The sequence below is a fragment of the Triticum dicoccoides genome, chromosome 1A, assembly GCF_002162155.2.
Source record: "Triticum dicoccoides isolate Atlit2015 ecotype Zavitan chromosome 1A, WEW_v2.0, whole genome shotgun sequence".
Classification (NCBI taxonomy): domain Eukaryota; kingdom Viridiplantae; phylum Streptophyta; class Magnoliopsida; order Poales; family Poaceae; genus Triticum; species Triticum dicoccoides.
Genome location: NC_041380.1, coordinates 64,036,976 through 64,060,078, shown reverse-complemented (window position 1 = coordinate 64,060,078; position 23,103 = coordinate 64,036,976). Strand labels below are relative to the sequence as shown.

The window sequence follows — 23,103 nt, the reverse complement described above, 5'->3', positions numbered from 1 at the left end:
CCCCTCCCCCAGGCGCGCCCTCCACCCTCGTGGGCCTCCTGTTGCTCCACCGACATACTCCTTCCTCCTATATATACCTACGTACCCCCAAACGATCAGATACGGAGCCAAAACCCTAATTCCACCACCGCAACTTTTTGTATCCATGAGATCCCGTCTTGGGGCCTGTTCCGGAGCTCCGCCGGAGGGGGCATCGATCACGGAGGGCTTCTACATCATCACCATAGCCCCTCTGATGAAGTGTGAGTAGTTTACCTTAGACCTACGGGTCCATAGTTATTAGCTAGATGGCTTCTTCTCTCTTTTTGGATCTCAATACAATGTTCTCCCCCTCTCTTGTGGAGAACTATTCGATGTAATCTTCTTTTTGTGGTGTGTTTGTTGAGACCGATGAATTGTGGGTTTATGATCAAGTCTATCTATGAATAATATTTGAATCTTCTCTGAATTCTTTTATGTATGATTGGTTATCTTTGCAAGCCTCTTTGAATTATCAGTTTGGTTTGGCCTACTAGATTGATCTTTCTTGCAATGGGAGAAGTGCTTAGCTTTGGTTTAATCTTGCGGTGTCCTTTCCAAGTGACAGTAGGGGCAATAAGGCACGTATTGTATTGTTGCCATCGAGGATAACAAGATGGGTTTTTCATCATATTGCATGAGTTTATCCCTCTACATCATGTCATCTTGCTTAAGGCGTTACTCTGTTTTCATTAACTTAATACTCTATATGCATGCTGCATAGCGGTCGATGAGTGGAGTAATAGTAGTAGATGCAGGCAGGAGTCGGTCTACTTGTCTCGGACGTGATGCCTATATACATGATCATACCTAGATATTCTCATAACTATGCTCAATTCTGTCAATTGCTCAACAGTAATTCGTTCACCCACCGTAGAATACTTATGCTCTTGAGAGAAACCACTAGTGAAACCTATGGCTCCCGGGTCTATCTTCATCATATTAATCTTCCAATACTTAGTTATTTCCTTTGCTTTCTACTTTTCTTTTATTTTACTTTGCATCTTTATCATAAAAATACCAAAAATATTACCTTATCATATCTATCAGATCTCACTCTTGTAAGTGGCCGTGTAGGGATTGACAACCCCTTATCGCGTTGGTTGCGAGGATTTATTTGTTTTGTGCAGGTACGAGGGACTTGCGCATAGCCTCCTACTGGATTGATACCTTGGTTCTCAAAAACTGAGGGAAATACTTATGCTACTTTGCTGCATCATGCCTTCCTCTTCGGGGAAAACCAACACAGTGCTCAAGAGGTAGCAAGAAGGATTTCTGGCGCCGTTGCCGGGGAGTCTACGCAAAAGTCAACATACCAAGTACCCATCACAATCCCTATCTCCCGCATTACATTATTTGCCATTTGCCTCTCGTTTTCCTCTCCCCCACTTCACCCTTGCCGTTTTATTCGCCCTCTCTCGCTCTCTATCCTCCCTCTCTTTCTCTATTTGCCTTCTTCTTGTATGTATCCTTGTTTGTGTTTCCATGTGCCTTCTATTTGCTTGCATCTTTGCTTGCTAAAAATCTATTGATATGGATCCACTTAAAGTGTTCTACTTAGATCATCTTCGATCCTTATGCGCTCGTGCTGAAACCCCAACTAGCCTAGTTGATGGGAAATCTTTAGATGAGAATGCTCATTTTGTGCGTCACCGTTTGTCTGAAAAAGGGAGACTCTTATGGAATCAAATAAACAGATTGTTGTGTTATGCTTGGAATCTTTGTGAAATTTATGATTTTACTTGTTGCTCTAAGAACACAAAAAAAACACCTCCCCTACCTATGTGAGTTTAATGATATTGAAATCTTATCTTCTTATGCAAAAGGTGTTTATAGTTACTACGATATCGAACGAATTGAAGAATTTGTTGCTTTTAAGGGTGCTTATGAAGTTGCTTCTTTGATTGAAAAATATGATATTACTCTCTACAAATCTGAAAATTTTGACATACTTAAATATTGCTATGAAAACTATGCTCACAATGTCTATGTCAAAGAATTTATTGAAAGAATGACCGTTGCTTCGGAAGAAAATAATGATATGCATGAATCTATAGATAATTATGATTCCAATGATTTGATTGAAATATCCCTTGATGAACACAATGCTTGCTATTCTTGTGGCCACGATGCCAATATTTATGAAGATGAATTTGCTATAGTTCCTTATGTTAAACATGAGATCGTTGCTATTGCACCCATACATAATAGTTCCTTCGATGAAAAGCATGATTGCAATGATGTTATTATAAATTCCTTTCATGTCAATTGTGTTAATGATATGCAAAACCCTAAGCTTGGGGATGCTAGTTTTGCTAGGACTACTATTTGTTGCAATGATCATGATTGGGGTGATTCTTCTTTTGATCTTGAAAATTTATTTAAGCCCCATGATGAATATGAGATTGATAATAGTGTTTGCAATATTATTGAAAGTGGGTTTGGAGAGGTCATGACTTTAGTTAGTGTTAATCCCACTATCTTGTTGATAGTGTTGAAAATATTTTATGTGATAGCTATTTTGTTGAATTTGCTTATGATCCTACATGTAATTATTATGAGAGAGTAAAATATAGTGGTATAAATTTTCATGTTACTAAATTACCTCTCGTTATGTTGAGATTAATATTGTTTCGTTCCGCTTCCTTGCATATGCTAGTTTTTGCTTGCCTTGATAATTTGTTTGCCTATAAGATGCCTATGCATAGGAAGTATGTCAGACTTAGATGTGTTTGTCACGTGTTTTAGGATGCTCTCCTTGTGCTTCAATTCTTGTCTTTCATGTGAGCATCATTGAAATATTATGCCTAGCTAGGTGCGTTAAACGATAGCGCTTGTTGGGAGGCAACCCAATTTTATTTTTATTACTTGCTTTTTGCTCCTGATTAGTAATAAATAATTTATTTAGCCTCTGTTTATGTTGTGTTTTTTTGTGTTTAATTAGTGTTTTTTCCAAGAAGAACCGTTGGGAAGACTTGGGGGAAAGTCTTGTTAATCTTGCTGTAAAAACAGAAACTTTAGCACTCACGAGAACTGCTGCCATTTTTATTTGGAAAGTGATATTTAGTTAATTATTTTTTCAGATGATTAATAGATAAATTACTCACGTCCAGAAATTTATTTTATAATTTTTAGGGTTCCAGATCTTGCGCTAGCTACAGATTACTACAGACTGTTCTGTTTTTGACATATTCTGTTTTTCGTGTGTTGTTTGCTTATTTTGATGAATCTATGGCTAGTAAAATAGTTTATAAACCATATAGAAGTTGGAATACAGTAGTTTTAACACCAATATAAATAAAGAATGAGTTCACTACAGTACCTTGAAGTGGTCTTTTATTTTCTTTCGCTAACGGAGCTCACGAGATTTTCTACTTTAACTTTTGTGTTGTGAAGTTTTCAAGTTTTGGGTAAAGATTTGATGGATTATGGAACAAGGAGTGGCAAGAGCCTAATCTCGGGGATGCCCATGGCACCCCCGAGATAATCTAAGGACACCTAAAAGCCAAAGCTTGGGGATGCCCTAGAAGGCATCCCCTCTTTTCGTCTACTTCTATTGGTAACTTTACTTGGAGCTATATTTTTATTCACCACATGATATGTATTTTTCTTGGAACATCTTGTATGATTTGAGTCTTTATTTTTCTTAGTTTACCACAATCATCCTTGCTGTACACACCTTTTGAGAGAGTCATACATGATTTGGAATTTGTTAAAATACTCTATGTGCTTCGCTTATATCATTTGAGTTATATAGTTTTGCTCTAGTACTTCACTTATATCTTTTTAGAGCACGGTGGTGGATTTGTTTTATAGAAACTATTGATCTCTCATGCTTCATTTAGATTATTTTGAGAGTCTTAAATAGCATGGTAATTTACTTAAATAATCCCAATATGCTTGGTATACAAGAATAATAAAAGAACTTCCTTATGAGTGTGTTGAATGCTATGAGAAGTTTGATACTTGATAATTGTTTTGAGATATGAAGATGGTGATATTAAAGTTATGCTAGTTGAGTAGTTGTGAATTTGAGAAATACTTGTGTTAAAGTTTGTGATTCCCGTAGCATGCACGTATGGTGAACCGTTATGTGATGAAGTCGGAGCATGATTTATTTTTTGATTGTCTTCCTTATGAGTGGCAGTCGGGGACGAGCGATAGTCTTTTCCTACCAATCTATCCCTCTAGGAGCATGCGCGTAATACTTTGCTTTGATAACTTGTAGATTTTTCAAATAACTATATGAGTTCTTTATGACTAATGTTGAGTCCATGGATTATACGCACTTTTCTCACCCTTCCACCTTTGCTAGCCTCTCTAATACCGCGCACCTTTCGCCGGTATCATACACCCACCATATACCTTCCTCAAAACAGCCACCATACCTACCTATTATGAAATTTCTATAGCCATTCCGAAATATATTGCCATGTAACTTTCCACCGTTCCGTTTACTATGACACACTCCATCATTGTCATATTGCTTAGCATGATCATATAGTTGACATCGTATTTGTGGCAAAGCCACCATTCATAATTCTTTCATACGTGTCACTCTAGATTCATTGCATATCCCGGTACACCGTCGAAGGCATTCATATAGAGTCATATTTTGTTCTAAGTATCGAGTTGTAATTGTTGAGTTGTAAGAAAAATAAAAGTGTGATGATCATCATTATTAGAGCATTGTCCCAGTAAGAAAAGGATGATGGAGACTATGATTCCCCCACAAGTCGGGATGAGACTCCGGACAAAAAATAAAAAAAGAAAAGAGGCCAAAAAAAGAGAAAAGGCCCAAATAAAAAATGAGAGAAAAAGAGAGAAGGGACAATGTTACTATCCTTTTACCACACTTGTGCTTCAAAGTAGCACCATGATATTCATGATAGAGAGTCTCCTATGTTATCACTTTCATATACTAGTGTGAATTTTTCATTATAGAACTTGGCTTGTATATTCCAATGATGGGCTTCCTCAAAATGGCCTAGGTCTTCATGAGTAAGCAAGTTGGATGCACACCCACTTAGTTTCTTTTGTTGAGCTTTCATATACTTATAGCTCTAGTGCATCCATTGCATGGCAATCCCTACTCACTCACATTGATATCTATTGATGGGCATCTCCATAGCCCGTTGATACGCCTAGTTGATGTGAGACTATCTTCTCCCTTTTTGTCTTCCCCACAACCACCATTCTATTCCACTTATAGTGTTATATCCATGGCTCACGCTCATGTATTGTGTGAAGATTGAAAAAGTTTGAGAACACTAAAAGTATGAAACAATTGCTTGGCTTGTCATCGGGGTTGTGCATGATTTAAATATTTTGTGTGGTGAAGATAGAGCATAGCCAGACTGTATGATTTTGTAGGGATAACTTTCTTTTGCCATGTTATTTTGAGAAGACATGATTGCTTTGTTAGTATGCTTGAAGTATTATTATTTTTATGTCAATATTAAACTTTTATCTTGAATCTTTCGGATCTGAATATTCATACCACAATTAAGAAGAATTACATTAAAATTATGCCAAGTAGCACTCCGCATCAAAAATTCTGTTTTTATCATTTACCTACTCGGGGACGAGCAAGAATTAAGCTTGGGGATGCTTGATACGTCTCCAACATATCTATAATTATTGATTGCTCCATGCTATATTATCTGCTGTTTTGGACATTATTGGGCTTTATTATCCACTTTTATATTATTTTTGGGACTAACCTATTAACCGGAGGCCCAACCTAGAATTGTTGTTTTTTTCCTGTTTTAGGGTTTCGAAGAAAAGGAATATCAAACGGGATGAAACCTTCGGGAACGTGATTTTCTTAACGAACAAGACCTGGGAGCCTTGGACCCTACGTCAAGACACAAAAGAGGAGGCCACAAGGTAGGGGGCGCGCCTACCCCCCCCCCCCCCCGAGGCGCGCCCTCCACCCTCGTGGGCCCCTTGTTGCTCCACCGACGTACTCCTTCCTCCTATATATACCTACGTACCCCCAAACGATCAGATACGGAGCCAAAACCCTAATTCCACCGCCGCAACTTTCTGTATCCATGAGATCCCATCTTGGGGCCTGTTCTGGAGCTCCGCCGGAGGGGCATCGATCACGGAGGGCTTATACATCATCACCATAGCCCCTCCGATGAAGTGTGAGTAGTTTACCTCAGACCTACGGGTCCATAGTTATTAGCTAGATGACTTCTTCTCTCTTTTTGGATCTCAATACAATGTTCTCCCCCTCTCTTGTGGAGAACTATTCGATGTAATCTTCTTTTTGCGGTGTGTTTGTTGAGACCGATGAATTGTGGGTTTATGATCAAGTCTATCTATGAATAATATTTTAATCTTCTCTGAATTCTTTTATGTATGATTCGTTATCTTTGCAAGCCTCTTCGAATTATCAGTTTGGTTTGGCCTACTAGATTGATCTTTCTTGCAATGGGAGAAGTGCTTAGCTTTGGGTTCAATCTTGCGGTGTCCTTTCCCAGTGACAGTAGGGGCAGCAAGGCACGTATTGTATTGTTGCCATCGAGGATAACAAGATGGGGTTTTCATCATATTGCATGAGTTTATCCCTCTACATCATGTCATCTTGCTTAAGGCGTTACTCTGTTTTCATTAACTTAATACTCTAGATGCATGCTGGATAGCGGTCGATGAGTGGAGTAATAGTAGTAGATGCAGGCAGGAGTCGGTCTACTTGTCTCGGACGTGATGCCTATATACATGATCATACCTAGATATTCTCATAACTATGCTCAATTCTGTCAACTTCTCAACAGTATTTCGTTCACCCACCGTAAAATACTTATGCTCTTGAGAGAAGCCACTAGTGAAACCTATGGCCACCGGGTCTATCTTCATCATATTAATCTTCCAATACTTAGTTATTTCCTTTGCTTTCTACTTTGCTTTTATTTTACTTTGCATCTTTATCATAAAAATACCAAAAATATTACCTTATCATATCTATCAGATCTCACTCTCGTAAGTGGCCGTGTAGGGATTGACAACCCCTTATCGCGTTGGTTGCGAGGATTTATTTGTTTTGTGCAGGTACGAGGGACTCGCACGTAGCCTCCTACTGGATTGATACCTTGGTTCTCAAAAACTGAGGGAAATACTTACGCTACTTTGCTGCATCATGCCTTCTTCTTTGGGGAAAACCAACGCAGTGCTCAAGAGGTAGCAGCGGATGCCGTGTCGGCGGGACGTGAGGCTGCTTCGGCTCGACAGAGTCTGCAACCGGCAGCTGTGGTGCTACAATCGGCTGGGGCAGAGCTGGAATCGACCTTGCCAGAAGCTGCCACCAGTATTGGACCGTGGCTAGGACAGCGTCCACATGATGCTACGGTAGAGATGTCGGGATGCTGGCATGCTACAACCAACCGGATTAAACTTTTTGACCAATTGTATAGAGAAATTAGCTTATGCCCGCAACATTGAATATATGTAGCATGGAAGTATGTTTGATAATAAATCCAATAAAACAAATTTGGTTGTTTAGATGCTAACTTTTAGAAGTGGTCAAACTTAAATAAGTTTAATTTAGGGCAAAGCTAGACACTACTAGGAAAAGGGCTATAGATGGAATTGACACTAATAGCGCACCTGACATGTGGTGCGCCACTACAATATAGCAGTAGCGCATCATGTGCAGGTGCTCCATTAGTGTGGAAGACACTAATGGCACACCAGATACATGGTGCGCCACTATTAACATTTTTTTTCATTTTCCAAACATACTAATGGCGCATCATGTAGACAGTGCGCCATTACTAGTTAAAACTAGTAATGGCGCACTGTCCACATGTGCGCCATTAGTAAGTTTTTTCCCCTAGCTAATGGCGCACCGCCAAGGGGTGCGCCATTAGTAATCTCTCCCTAACTAATTCGCTCGATCCCTTCGTCCCTCCCTCCACTCTCCCCCCCCCCCTCGCTCCACACCCGGCCGCTCCGACGACCCCCGCGCCCCGCCTCGCCGTCTCGGGCCTCGCCGCCGACCCACTGCGCCGCCGCCCCACCCACTGCGCCGCCGCCTGGTCTCCTCCGCCCGTAAGCCCCTAGCTAACAATTATATATTTTTTTTGTTTTGCAAAACTAGTAATGATATTTCTTCTGTTCTAGTCATCATGAATATTTATTTATGTGTTTATTCTGGTATTGAATTTCTAACTCACAAAAAGTACTGAATTTGTTAATATTTTTTTAACTCATGAAAATTTTTAAATTTCATGGGCACTTTTTGAATTCATGAATATTTTTTCAAATTTGATGATATTTTTTCACATTCATAAAGGTTTTACCAATTCACAAATGAATGCGACTAAAAATCCAAAAAAATTGATGATATTTTCAAATAACAAATTTGATGATATTTTCAAATAACAAATTTGGTGATATTTTTTCATATTCATAAATATTTTCAAATAACAAATTTGATGATATTTTTTCACATTCATAAATGTTCTCAAATTTGATCGTCATGTTCTAAAAAATTATTAGATGCAACTAAAAATCCAAAAAAAGTTAGTAATGGCGCACTAGGGGAAGGTGCGCCATTGCTATCAAAGTACTTATGGCGCACCCCTAGGAGGTGCGCCATTGCTAACCTTCCCCCCTCGCTAACCCTTCCTCTCGCCAGATCGATCCCCCTCCTCCCCCTCGCCCGCTCTCTCTCTCCACCGCCGCCGAGCAAACCCCCCGCGCCCGCTCTCCACCGCCGCCGCCGACCCCCTGCGCCCGTTCCGTTGCCAGAGTCGCCGCTGGAGCACTAGGAGGAGGAGTCCTTCTTCTTCCTCCATCCGTCGCCATCTTGCGGTCGCCACCGTCTCTCCGGTCCACCCCGGCCTTCACCGGGCCTGCCACGATCTTCGCGGTGAGTCCCTCAGCGTTCCCTCCTTTGATCCGCATCCATAGGCCGTCGTAAGCCGCCGCCGTCGACCTCGCGCTCACCCCACAGCTGGCCCGTGCCCCCGGGCTCCTCTGCCGCGCCCCGGCGCACGCCCTCCCCGCTACTCCTGCCCTTGGGCACGCATCCGCTTGCGCGCCCCTGGCCATCCCTCACCTGTGCTCGTCCGCCCGTTGCCGCTCGTGCGCGCCCGCTGCCTTGGCGTTGCTCTTTCCCGCTGCTGATGCTGCTCTCTGCTGCCGCCACACTACTGCTCTGCATGTTGCTTGCTAGTTTCTTCCAACCCGATTCCATTCCATCTGGTTACACCGTTGTGCTGCTGATGCTCGATTGATTGAAGTCCCATGTCTGCATCCTCCCTTGTTAACGATCCAGAGGGATTTGGTGCCATTTCCATGGGTAATAATCACTTTTTGATCGAGGTAGTAATCGTCGCGGCTAGCCCTGTCAAGTTCTTCCACCCCTGGGAACACAACACTCATCTTTTTTATCAGTTTCTTTTTGTTTGCACCGTTCAGGTCCACTCCTTTGTACCCAAAGTTCCATTGCCTTTTCATATTAGCAAACGCCTGTAAGTATGTGCCTGGTTACAGTTTAATCTAATCATCGTTGCCCACCAATGCATGATATGGGCATCTCACCACTACCACAAGAGAACACTAGGATTATCGCATTCGGTTTTAGCCATTTTAGCTAATGCGGGAGAATAATATTATGTGTCAAACCGAGAGTGAGCGTCGTACTGTCATGGGAAGGATTTATTAGGAGTGGCTATTAAGTTGGTGCTTGACACTTGTGGGTGCAATTGCAAAGCTTTCCCCTGTCCATCAATATTATGTGGTGCCTTTTATTTTCTGAATTTAAAGAGTGACAACTTCAGCACTAATCAGTACCAACTTCAACCTCTTAGCCAGACAACAAGTGGATTCGACCACCTTCATCCCAACAACATGCTTTATGCCTGCACTGGCAGTTGACATGTTCTGAGCCATTGCTTCAATCCAGTGCTCCTCATAGGATTAAGCAAAGCCAACTAAGCAAAAAGACAGCACCATCATAGATCACACATCCCTCAAGGAAGAACCACTTTCAGCTATCCATGAAGAACCACTTTCCTGCTTGTCTGCAAAGTGGTTGTTGGAGTCCAGAACACTTAAATAGTTAGTCAAATGAATTGCTTGCTTGCTACTTTTTTTAGCTACTGTTTTTATTAAAAAATTATTGGAGTTTATATCATATATATTGCTGGCATGTATTTCATATGTTCTGTAGCATTAAGGCTACATATCATGCAATTTTTGTGCCTTGTATTAATTGCTTTCCCTACATGTTTGCAGGTTTAAGTGAAAAAAGAGGAAGAAAGGAGAATCAGGGTAGGGTTTCATGGCTAGAAGATATTTTGCTGGGTTTTGTCTCCGACCATCGTGTCGTGATGAGATTGGGGGGTTTTGTCTCTGACCATCGTGTCATGATGATATTGTGGGGTGTTGTGGGGTTGCAGCGGGGCGGGGTGGGATAATGATTTTGCAGGTACCCCGAGAGGCCCTTGAGTTTGCTGGAATGTCGATTAACTTCCGTTCCGGCAAATTCGGGTACTCCATATGTCCTATTTTCAGCAAAGGTTATGCTGAAATTTTCCGTGAATTTTAGCATGACTTTGCTAAAAATAGGACATATGGGGTACTTGCGACTAATGCATGAGCCTGGGTATCTTAGTACTTAATTAAGTAGGATCAACTGCCTCTTGTGTTATACATATAGAAGTGTGATATCAACTCATAGTTATTACTAATGTCAAGAGATGATGTAGTTTTGAATTATGAACGTAGGAAATGTCGTCATCGGACGACGAAAGTCTCCCGGGGGAGTGCGGCTGGTGCCATGACGATTGAGGTCTGTGCGACAGGCCTCACCTGGACGATGATCGGCGCTTCAGCATTAAGCTCGAGGAGACCTTCGAACTTGAAACGGTACACAACGACGACAATTGTTTTTTTCATAATTAAGCATGACTTCAACTATTTCAATGTGTAATTTTCATCTTTTACAATTCAAGTATAGCTTATCCCATGCCATGCAAGACGCTATGTCTTGGAGAGGATGGATTTTGAAGACCATGAAATTTCTGAAACAAAGAAAATTCACCTAAGGACACATCACGATGTGGACTTTGAAGTAAATCTGTATAATTCTGAGAGCGTAACCCATTTTGGTTGCAAAAATTGGGAAGCATTTTGCAAGATGTATGGTTTTGATGAGGATATGCTTATCAGCATGGATCTTGGTAATCCTGACATCGACCAAGACAATATGGACATTTGGGTCCTTGTTGATACGCCTTCAGTTCTACCGCTATGTGAGTTTTTCAAACATAGTTATTAGCTAATTTATATTGTTTATTTAAAAATAGTTGACAGCTTATTTTTATTGTTTTGCGGGAGATGATAGACAAAACCCACTACACCGATGGCTCTGAATTAACAACTTACAAGGAGAAAAATCATCTGGTCGGATTTTGTACTGCTCCTCAACATTATGGTAAATACGTGCCACTACTGCATGTGTTCAACTACGGTAACTATCATGGAGATACCCTGGTAAGATTTTTACTATTACGACATCCGTGCATCTTTTGCATACTTCTAAAACTAGTACATCATTGTTAACTATGAAGTTATTACTATGTTTTTCAACAGATAATCCCAGAGAATTGTGTGCCTCATTTGATGTAAGAAAGGTAGTCTTAATGTTTTGAACATATAGCCAGGTCATCCTACGAATATCAACTGTCCATACGAGATTTCTAAAAGAAGTGGAGACATGAAAATCAAAGGATGGAAAAAATATATGGACAGTCATAAGGAGGTTCTTGGAAGCAAAAGGAAGTGAAGCGCAAGAATTGGAGACAGGATGTTCTCCATTCTCCATAATGGAGAGTCAGGGTCTATATTATTTTATGCTATTTTACCTTAAATAGGGTATTTAGGTCATGCCTAATACTGATGATCATGTACTAAGAACAATTAAGTAGGGTTGGTTCGATGACTATCAAGATGATGATCGTATGACTTGTTATTAATAACGAGTAGAAGTTGTATGATGATGATTAGTAGGACTTGTTAGGATTAGTATTACTTCCGACAAACTCGCTACTCGCGGTCTCGAGACTTGTAATGTTCTATCTTTGTTCGGTCTTTTGAATTCGGAGACTAATATGATGAATTGTATTCGGAGACTAATCTTCTATTGTATTCGATGAATCTGCTCTTGCCGTGGGGTGCTGTCTATATTTTGTCCAATAATATATTTTGTAACCTGTGCAAAATCAGAAAAGTAAAAAAAAAACTAATATTCATACTAATGGTGCATCACCCCACAATGCACCATTAGTATGCCAGATACTAATGGCGCATGATGGTCTATACTAATGGCGCACGGCGTGATGCGCCATTAGTAAAAAATACTAGTGGCGTGGTACTAGTGGCGCACCAGTAATGCGCCATTAGTAGGCAAAACTGGTGCGCCACTAGTAGGCCTTTTCCTAGTAGTGAGAATTTAAATAATATGGATCATTGAGTAAACTAAACTATGTAAACAATCTGGTGATTCAATACTGACCAATAATAATTGAACACTACAGATTAAAATGCGCAAAGAACTGTAAATTTGTCCCGGTAAAGATGAAATAGAGCACAAATACAACAACTTTTCTTCATTTTATTTGACAAATTACACAAATTAAAAAACAGAGGCAAAACCGGTAAGTGGGACACTTGGTTTCTTGCGCTTCTGCTCCGTTTTGATCCCAATAGTGAGGTGATTGATCACAACAAATTGGCCATGCTCATCCGTGAGTTTTCTATTTTATCGATATTTTTGAAGAGTGAGGTAATGATGTGGTGAAAAAATAAAGCTCCATGTGTGTTACTGATACACAATCAATACCACTAAGAAATGTTTTAAATTTGAGTCCAGCAATATGACTTTTGTATCACGTGAATTTTGTATCACGTAATCGATGTACTTTGAACAAAACAACAAACACATGATCAAAATAAATCCAAATAACATAAATGTACACCTTATATTTCCTTTGAAGCATTTGTGTTCCAAGTTTCCAACATGGTCGAGCAATCAGGTATAAGCTGCTGCATGCTTAGAAAACGGTGAGCAACTAGGCTACTAAAATTGCTAGAACCTCCATGCATAGCTTTGTGTCTGAGCTGTGTGACAATGTGCTTAAATCAGCGGAGAATACTATCTGGCGGGTGCTGGTTTTCTACGCACCCTATCTTTTGGTCTAAATCACTTTTTTTTTGAAACGTCTAAATCACTTTTATATACCGACGGACTAACAGATCTATGCCGACAAAAACGTTGAAGACGGCCGTATGCCGCCTTTCGGGCCTATGCCTACGGCTGCGTGCCGTCGGCATAATTTTTAATTCCGATAGTGATATACTCCCTCCATTTTAAAATATGTGACTCAAGTTTATACTAACTTTATATTAGAGCTAGTATAAACTTGAGTTATTTATTTTGGGACGGAGGGAGTATATAGCAGGAATGGCAGAACGCAAAACGAACATGAGATCAGGTATGGTTTATCTGTTGTGACTCTTGCATGCTTTTCGTTACCGACGATTACATGAGTTTGGACGCCGTAAAGTCAGCGACGAGTGATCACGGAAATAGAAATTCAGGCTGCAGGTGCAAGAAGTATGCATGTTCCTGTATTGACAAACAAACTGAAGCCTCGGGATTGATTGGGAAATAATATTCAAGGTTTTTTCGCGTATTGCAAAGTAATAATGGCAAAAAAAATATTCTTGGAATCACTAAGAAGATATCTTTGTTATAAGCAAGGTAGACGATGAAAATTTCAGTCTATAAAAAAGCCTTGCCAATTCCACATTAACCATGCATGGGAAAAACAGAAACTGCAGAAACTTAGAAGTCCTTACAAACCATAAAGAAAACTGCAGCAAGCACAAGAAATTCAGTTCGACACTAGTCATGCATGCCAGCAAATACAAGACACAGGAATCACCAATCAATTCGCATTCTGATTGCTAAATTGGATCTAGATAGTACATGCAATCAACATAGAGAAATAGGTAAGACCATAGATACTAAATTAGATTAGATGCAACGATGACTAGCCACAATACTAAATTGTCATGATAATATCTTTGGCCGCTTTCAGTTCGGCGGGCAGGAAGCTAGCAGCCAGCTCCTTGAGAACTGATGGGCAGCTATTCTTGAGATGCTCATCATCGCCTCCAAATTGGAAGGCGAAGCGAGGAACTCAAAGCAGGCATCCTTGATTCCATGGAAGCCGTGCTGCTCAGCTAGAGCCAAACTAGTCGCCACGATGTCAGGGTTGATGAGGTTGCGCACCCTCTCTTCGCATATCAGCTTCAGCCCCTCGATATTGTACCTGTCTGCTGCAACAAGTAGATGGCCAGCCATCACCGCTTCTCTCCGTGCTTCACATCCATCGGTCATCTCAGGAACAGGCTCATACTCGTCTGTGTATATGAAGTGGAGCAAGGCTTTGAACACGTCACTTTCCATGTCACTAATTTCAATCGGACCGCCAGCTTTCTCCTTCATGCCGCCAAAGAGCTCCGCTCTGAATACGGATGACCGAGCGGCGAGCACGGCCCTATGAGCCAAGAAACTCTCCCCGCCGACATGAAAGGTCACGTCGGCTCCATCCATGCTCTTCAGTAGGTCTCCAAGATGTTGCTGCAAGTTTCTTGGAGGAATCAAGCCAGACCGATTACCTTTGTGGATATTCTTCACGACAGTAACATGGCACATGATGCTGACACTGTCGTTGCTTAGATTCCTTGGATTCTCAAGATAAGCTCTGCCGATAAAATCACGGAAACCCTTGAATGAACCTTTGCTAGAGAAGATGCGTTCGGGATTGGTCTTGCTTCTTGTAATGTCTGGTTCTCCATTCTTGTCAAGCAAACTAATTCTAAATTTCGCCCTCACGTCCGTGGCAAAACCAGAATCAAGAGCCAGAAAAACAGATACATAACCGGCTTCATAATGTGTGATGTCGCTGCCGTTTGGGTAGAACCACAAAACCCAGTCGTAGCCTCCAACACTGAAAGGGACAGATTTCACTTTGTCGCCATGCCCGATCATCCCCTTGACTCTTGAATAGCCGTCTACCTCGATCACATACGACCTTTTGTCAGACCCCGCTGCAAGGTCAGCGGGAAGATCGCGAAGCTCTGACATTCTTGTCGTCTCTTAGATTTGCACTCCGATGGAAGAACGGCGACAATGAGAGATTCCCTGCGTCTATACAAGGCAGATATATATACATGCCAAATAAGATCTCTAATAGATCTTGGGGTCGGCAAAGTTTTCTGCTATTTAAACCGAACAGATAACATGTCAAATAAGAATCCTAACGAAGGAAGATTGGGATAGCTATCTTCAGATGCGTATCAACGCTGATCTCCTGGGCGCGGTCGAGTCCGGCCAATGCACGACGCCTTCATGGCGTCTACTCCGAAGACTGCTGTCGTTCCCGATCCTGTAACCAGCTAGCGCGGAGAGCTCAGTGGAGCGGCACACAGTGTCACCGGCGGCCGTATAAGCACACAGGGGCAAGGGCGCTCGGAGCGTGCAAGTGCAACAGGCTGAGCCTGGACTCCTGAGTGCGTACTACCAAGTTTTTCTCTTTGAAGGTTTGTTTTCTACGCAATTGATTAACAAAATTTGTACTAAGAAGAACAGGGGAATTGATGTTCCAATTTGTTCACGTTTCATGAAAAAACATTCACTACATTAAAAATATAATACATGGATCTGAGAAAATGTTGGTAAAAATTCAAAATGTTCATGAGCTAAACATGGCCGTCTCCAGAAATTCAGGGGCCCGGTGCGATATATAAAATGGGGCCCTAAATGTTAAAGTATATATTCAGTTAATCATATAAATTTGAATATGAGTTATCTCGTACAGTAGTGCAAAATATATGAAATATCAACGCGACAAAAGTAGTGAATATAGTACTAGACTGATGCATATGTGCAAAAATGTGAAACTAACAATATTAATATAAAATTATTCAATATAGTGTTTGCCGAGATTAAGAAATAAGAAAATGTAATTATTTAATATACAGTGTTTACCAAGATAATTATATAGACACATTGATATAATTATTCAGTAGAAAAAACAACCTAAATTAAGCTGATCTGTGATGCCCTGATTGGGGTCATGAAGCACTAGAAAATTATTCAATCTATGCTTTTGGCTTAAGCGTACCCGATGAAGTGGTAAATTGATCGATGCCTTGGTGCTCGCCTGCTCGGCCACCTACTGCTTCAAGCCTTCAACCTTGTGGCGTTGGCTACCTAGGGCAAAGCCGCTGCGTGGCAAATGATATGGGGTTTGCCGGCTGCCGTGGATCCGTGCGGCTGCCTGAAGTGATTGGCTGGAAAGAGGTCCTTCAATCGATCAAAAAAGAAGTCCATCGATCGATTAGAGTTCGAGGCCCAAAATTCGGAGCGCCAGCAGAGAACAGGCCAATAGGGCCCGATTGAGGAAGCTTCAGGATCCAATAAAAGCTCTGCCCAAAATGGGGGCCCTTAAAATTGGAGGGCCTTGTGCGGGTGCACAGCTCGCACAGGCCCACCGACGGCCCTGGAGCTAAAATATACCCAAATGATAACGCTCACACATGTGGCACTTATCAACACGCCCATACGCACTCGATATTGTTTTATCCGTTTGCATGAATTTTGAAGCAGTTGCCGTTTGGGTGAAGAGTCACCTAAGCACCCAGCGTTGTGTGGGTGTTAGAGCATCTCCAGCCGAGCCCCCAGAAAGGCCGCCCCGGGCGTTTTTTCGCGTCGGCACAGAAAAATCGGCCCAGTCGCGCCCCCAGGAGCCCGATTTTCGCTGGCCTGGGCCGAATTTAGCGCCGGCGGACCGAAGCCGAACCCGGCGCACTGGGGGGCGCTCGGGGGCGCTGGGGCGAGCGGTTTTGGCGCGAAAGAGCCGCGGGCCCGCCGCGTCAACGACTCCGCGCGTCTTCGTCCCCGAACGCCTCGGTTTCCCGCGGGGAATCAATGGCAAGGCTGCCGCCGGTCAGCCTTACCATTGATTCCTCACGGGCGGCACGTCACGGGGTGGCGCGCCGACGCCTCCCCTCCCTCACACGCGTACACACAGGGCGGCGCCGCTATATAAGCCGGTGGCCTCCCTCGCCTCTGGCCACACCAGCAACACCAGCCCTAGCCCGCCATCTACCTCTCCCGAGCGCCGCCGCCGAGCCCTCCCTCTCCTCCCTCCCTCTCCCGATGGCCGAGCGATTCCCCGGAGACGAGGCCGCGGCCAATGGCTTCGGCCGCAGCTCGCTCCGCGAACAGGAGTCTTGACTCCTGTTCCAGGCGAACATCCCGGCGTCGCCGTACATGCGCGCCGGGCCAACAGGGTGGAGACTCAGCAACGGGGGAGTGCCCATTCCCCCGTTGCCCGACACCATGGCGAAACTGGGCTACTTCGCCGACGAGGTCGACGTCGTGCGCGCCTCCCTCACCGACGCCCAGCTCGCCCTCCCCGAGTACGCCGCCGACAACATAGCGGCGTGGACGGCGTACTTCCAGCGCCGGCAGCAGCAGAGGATGGCGGCCATCAACGGCGCGCCGGTGGTGGGCGGACCGAAGAACAGCAAGGGACGCCACCTGTGGTGGGGTGTCCCCGGCCACACCCTCGAGGCGTTCTGACGTACCTCGAGGGCAGCAACGACCCGCCGTTGGCATACCCCCCGGCGAGGGGGGCCGCCACGGCCACGGCTCACCGCCGACACGATGGGCAATGGTTGCCCAGGAGGTTCGGCGCCTCCTCTTCTTCCTCCTCCTCCCGCTCTTCCTCACACTCGTCCGGCGCTCCGGCGCTGCTCGGCGTCAGGGCTGAGCCCGCGGCGGAGACGCCGCTCGGCCGGCGCACTCGCAGCGTCGGCATCGTCATCAATGTGGGCGGCCGGCATGCCCCCTCGTCGGCTCCTCCGCGCTTCGTCAAGCCCAAGACGGAGCCGGGCCTCCCCGCGGTGAAGACGGAGCACGGCGGCGACGTCGAGCTCGACGACGACGCGGCCCTAGAATGGGCGCGCGCGGACTCCCTGAAGATGGCGAGGGAGCGCCAGTGCGCCGCCCTACGGCGATTCGCGCAGCGCCGCCGGGGCCGCGACGAAGGAGGAATCGTCGTCATCGAGGACAGCGACGACGACGCCGCACCGCCGCCACCAGCCCGCATAGGCGACGCCGGTCAGGGGTCCACCGGGGACGGCCGCGTCAAGGAGGAGAAGCCGGACGACGACGACGACGGCGACTACTCCGCTTTTAGCCAGTTCTTTTTTTAATTATATATATTATGTAGTAAAAACCCGCTTTTTAAATGTAATATATGCCGAACCTCGCAAAACTTTGAACTTTGCTATATTTTTTAATTTTTTTGAACGCGTCTGGGGACGGCCCTGAGGCCGGCGGCTGGGGACCAACTCGGCCCCAGACCCATTTTTTGGGCCGGCTCACCCCAGGGGGCGATTTTAGGCGACCCGGGGCCAACGACTGGAGATGCTCTTATCATTTAGTGCCACGCGTGTGGGCGCTTCTCGCCCGAACGGACACAGGAACGCTTGCGCGAACATATGGGCGAAACTATTCTTCCCCACACGACGCTCACAAGATGATAGATGGCAACCAAGTGTGCATAGGTAGCAACTAGTTAATCACACACGGCAACTATGGTTGATCATACATGACAATTATGGTTTAACCACACACGACAACTACATGTGTGCATATGTGGCAACTAGTTAATCACACACGAAAATTATGGTTGATAATACATGGCAACTATGGTTTGACCACAGGTGGCAACTCCAATTAGTTACACATGACAACTATATTTAACGATACATGACACATGGCAGCTACAGTTAATTACACATGGCAACTAAAATTGATTATACACGCACTCACGCTCACGGGGTGGGGATGAGCAATTGCCAAACATGACCGTGTGGGCCGTCGTAGCTGCGCTCGAACATGTTGGCAGTTTTAATGTTCACCCATACAGAGTCATGTGGACTGTCCCCTGGATACGACCATACAACTCGTGTGGTCACGTATCCATTGTGTCATACATGTGATAGTTATCAGCCTCCAAAATATATACTACCACGTGGGTAGTTTTATAAAAATATATTAATTAATTTGGAAAGATAAATAAAAAGATATTCAGAGAAAACAGTCATGAAAATAAAAAAAGAAACAAACAAAGGGAAAAAACACAGAGAAAACTGAAAAGGAAGAAACCGTTGTGTAGGCGACTCGGCGCGTGGAATAGGAAACACGATAAGGTTTGGCCAGGTTATACATAACCTTTGGGTGTGAAGCCGCACTGAACATTATACTCTGCAGATCCAAAGTATGGGATCTCATTCAGCACATTGTATTTTTACGGATTGAACTAACGGCAGAATCCAAATTTACCCGTGCCGGGAGTTGAAAGAAATTTGGCGACTGATAGGCGCCATTGCGCCGGCCGAAATTTCAGCCGGTCACACCATGCCCGTTCGATACGGTGATTTGTAGCCGTTCGATCCTTATCCTTTGCCTCCTTCCTCACCGCTTCGCTTGGACCATGGTGGATTCCCTCGTGAGCAGACGCCAACCAGCCATGGTTGCATCCCGCGCACCTGTTCGGCGAGCTAGCCGCGCCCCTCTGTCGTAGACCCCGCAGCACAACGCTGGCGACGAGCTCCCCCGTAGACCACCCGCTTGCTTGTAGCATTTGTCGCTTCCAGCATCTCGAGCCTCCGCTTGTAGCTTTTCTCATCTGCGGTAGCAGCAAAACGGGCAGCTCCAACGCCGGTGGTCCTTGGTTCCAGCAAAACGCACGACAGTTGTAACTGGGCGCATCTACGGTTGCAGCAAAAACAAATGGTGGCCTGGAGTGGCATAGTTCTTCCAGCAATGGCGAACTCGGTTCTAGCATCTCACGCCTCCGGTTGTAGCAATCACAATCGCCAGTTCCAGCTTTTTGTTGGCCGGTTGCAGCACTCTATCGTCGTCGTGGTCATCGCCAGGTTGTAACAGCTGCCCTGGCAGTAGCTTTCCTTTTTGCTGGTGGAAGCTTTTTGAATAGACGGTTCCAGCATCCCATTCCGGTGGTTGCAGCATTCGTGCGTCGCTTCCCCGTAGCATCCTGTGGACGTCATCCCCGGCCACGGTGCACTGCTGGTTGCAGCTTCCGGTGATGCCGGTTCCAGCTCTGGCCGCAGCTGATTGCAGCACAACAGCTGATGGTGCAGGCCTATGGCGAGCCGACGCAGCCCCACCTCCCCGTTGATACGGCGTCCACCACCGCCATAAAGAAAGCACGCAGCACCTGTAGCTCCCCCCATCTCCTGATTGTTGCGCATGGCGCAGTGGCAGAAAAGGTTCGCGTGGTTGAAGGTAGTCGGTTCTGGGGTGTTTTGAAGGGGCAGATGTGGTTCGTGGCAGCGGTAGTCCGCCGATGGTAGGAGATGAACCGGCCAAGAAGAACGGAAATAAGAGACGAGACAATGGGGAATTTCTGCGATGGGAAGATAAGAGAGAGAGGAGCAATATAAGGATGGGAGGGTGTGGTGGTGAGCGGTGACGCACAGAACACGTGGAAGCGTGGGCGAGCGCGTGCGACCGGCCAAATGCTCGGCCGGCTCACCGATTGTAAACGTTTCCCAAGAAATTATGGGCCGAATGTCAAGTTATTCGCCGTTTGCCACAGTCTACTTTAGCTAGGCGCCCATCTCAATCTTGCTCTTATCCATGCTGATCTCAGCATAACCCTAACATTGCCGTCAGATTGCAATCGTCGGGCTTCGCTCGCCTCCAGCTCCACGCGGCGCCTCCCTATTTGACATGGCGCCACTTGTTGCCCCGACGCCATGTTTGCCCACCTAGATGTGTTTCCCTCCTGTTACAGTTATATTCATATGGTGCTAATAAACAAACCTAGTGTGTCAGTTTTTTCTTTTTTTAAGGGAAATGTCATTATGACGGTTTATATTTCATGTGCAAAAAAGGCTATATCGTTTGACAAAGTATCAAGCAAGAAAACAGGAGGCTCGGACTGCCACACAATAGTCCCCGAGTCCTCCGACATACTAGCCAACAAATCCACAGTCATCTTGGCTTAGCTTCGACAATGATGGAAATTAACAGATTAAAATTACGACAAATAAAAGAGCACTCATCGTAGATAGCTGCTACCGGCCCTAGTGCGTTGCCTCCATTGCAACCTATATCATTCACCAGAATTAGTCCGTCTAGTAGCCCTCTGACCTCCGTCGTCTCTATGTCCTCGACGAACTATATTATACTACAAGATGCAGCTATGAACATCCCACGGGCGTCTCGCAAAATTGCGCCTGTCCATCCCAATCCACAATCCTAAGAGAAGGATGCATCTATGTCGAGTTTCACAAATGGGAAAAGCTTTGTATATCAGTAGTCTGATAGAAATTTTGTGTCACACTGTTCCTGCACTATTGATTCCCATTTAATCCAACAGTGTATATTTCTATCAGATTCGTTGATTAACCACATGTGTCGCGGGAAACCACGGCCACCTATGGGACCAGGAGGCCCCTTGCTGATTCGGCAGGGGGCGTCGCGTTGCATAAAGAGCAGACAAGCGTGTAGCAGCACGACGAAGATCACACAGGCATTTTTACCTAGGTACGGGCCACCGTGAGGCGTAAAACTCTACTCCTACTTTGGTGGATTGATGTAGGAAAGGTGGTGGTGGAGCGTAGTACACTTGCCCGACAAGGGTTGCCTCAGGGTGGTAGTGGCTAAGCGCGTATGGGGGTGTGAGTTATCCAACCTTCTAACCCTTTCTACGGTTGCCATGGTCCTCCTTTTATAGATTAAGGAGTTACCACAATGGCAAAGTAGTCATTATGCAGTGATAAGATAGCAAACAGTGTTATCATACCTAACTCTGCAGGCTGACAGGGTGCATTAAGTGCACCGCTCAATGTCACATTGTTGGTTGCCCGACAAGGCTTGCCGGGCTATCTTGCCGGCTCCATGTCTGCTCGCTTGACACGTTGCAGGACGGGTGTCATCTGCAGGTGTTTCCTGTAGGGAGAGGTTGCCATGTGGTGGATGACTGCCACTTAGTCACTTTGCGGCTTGATACCGCACTGATTGACGGCGTGGGTCGTGGCGGAGTAGTTGGTGAGGTGGTTTTGCCTCCATGTGTCCCGGCAGGCCCCACCGGGACGTCTTGGACGTCTTCTTCCGGGGTGGCCTCGCCCCTTGCCGAGCTCGCCTGCCCAGCAAAGGAGGCCCTTTTCCTAATGGTATATTGTTTCACTGGCTTGGTCTTGGTCCCTCTGATCTGCATGTTGGTCCTTCGAAGATCTCGGCTTCTTGGGCTCTGGCTCGGGTTGGTGCTTCAATCTCGTTCCCGTGCATGTGCACAGTCTAGGCAACAGATCCAGGGTTTATTGTGCCGACAGGATGACTTAATCCTTTCCTAATAAATATCACTGGAATCCCGAGTGCTGCCCTGTCCGTCGTAAATCACACCTCCACGACCCACCTACCCCACCCCATCTCCCAACGCATGGGCGAGCCCATTCCTGAGCTCGTCGAGCTCGCACACCGTGGCGACTACCTCCGCCACCTCTCCTTGCTCCGCACCACCAGCTCCGGCATGGATTCAACTGATCCCACGTCGTTGTTGTGTCTCGTCCCTGTCCGCTGTACCAAGCATCGCTCCCATCACCGGATTGGTAACCCCCATCGCCGCCCCGGTCCCCTGCCGGACATGTCCCGTCACCATCCTCCTCATGCGCGGGTGCGCTATTTCGAGACGGCAAAGGATCCGCACATGCGTCACATGTGTCCTCCCTAGTATGTACTCACCCGAGCTAGCATTCATCTCATCTTTGATTCATTTGTGAATGTAATGCTTGCCTCGATAATTTTTTTGAATGTGTCTATGATATATCCGATGTGTAATGCATCACTCTGTCATCTATGACCTTTGGTTAATTTCTTGTGCATATCACACTAATGCCATTCCCAATTCCCAATATTCGCGGTAATATTAGTGTCCGACTTGATATCAAAATTGG

General features: G+C 45.1%; 1 protein-coding gene across 1 annotated transcript; it reads right to left on the bottom strand.

Moving 5' to 3' along the window:
- Positions 1-13,935: 13,935 nt before the first annotated feature.
- LOC119363230 (BTB/POZ and MATH domain-containing protein 2-like) lies at positions 13,936-16,390 on the bottom strand. Its single transcript, XM_037628548.1, has 2 exons — positions 16,230-16,390; positions 13,936-15,253 (listed from the first exon to the last, which is right to left on the bottom strand). Exon 2 carries the CDS (start codon positions 15,188-15,190, stop codon positions 14,135-14,137), a length of 1,056 nt encoding a protein of 351 aa, XP_037484445.1. The 5' UTR covers positions 15,191-15,253; positions 16,230-16,390; the 3' UTR covers positions 13,936-14,134.
- Between the last annotated feature and the right edge of the window lie 6,713 nt (positions 16,391-23,103).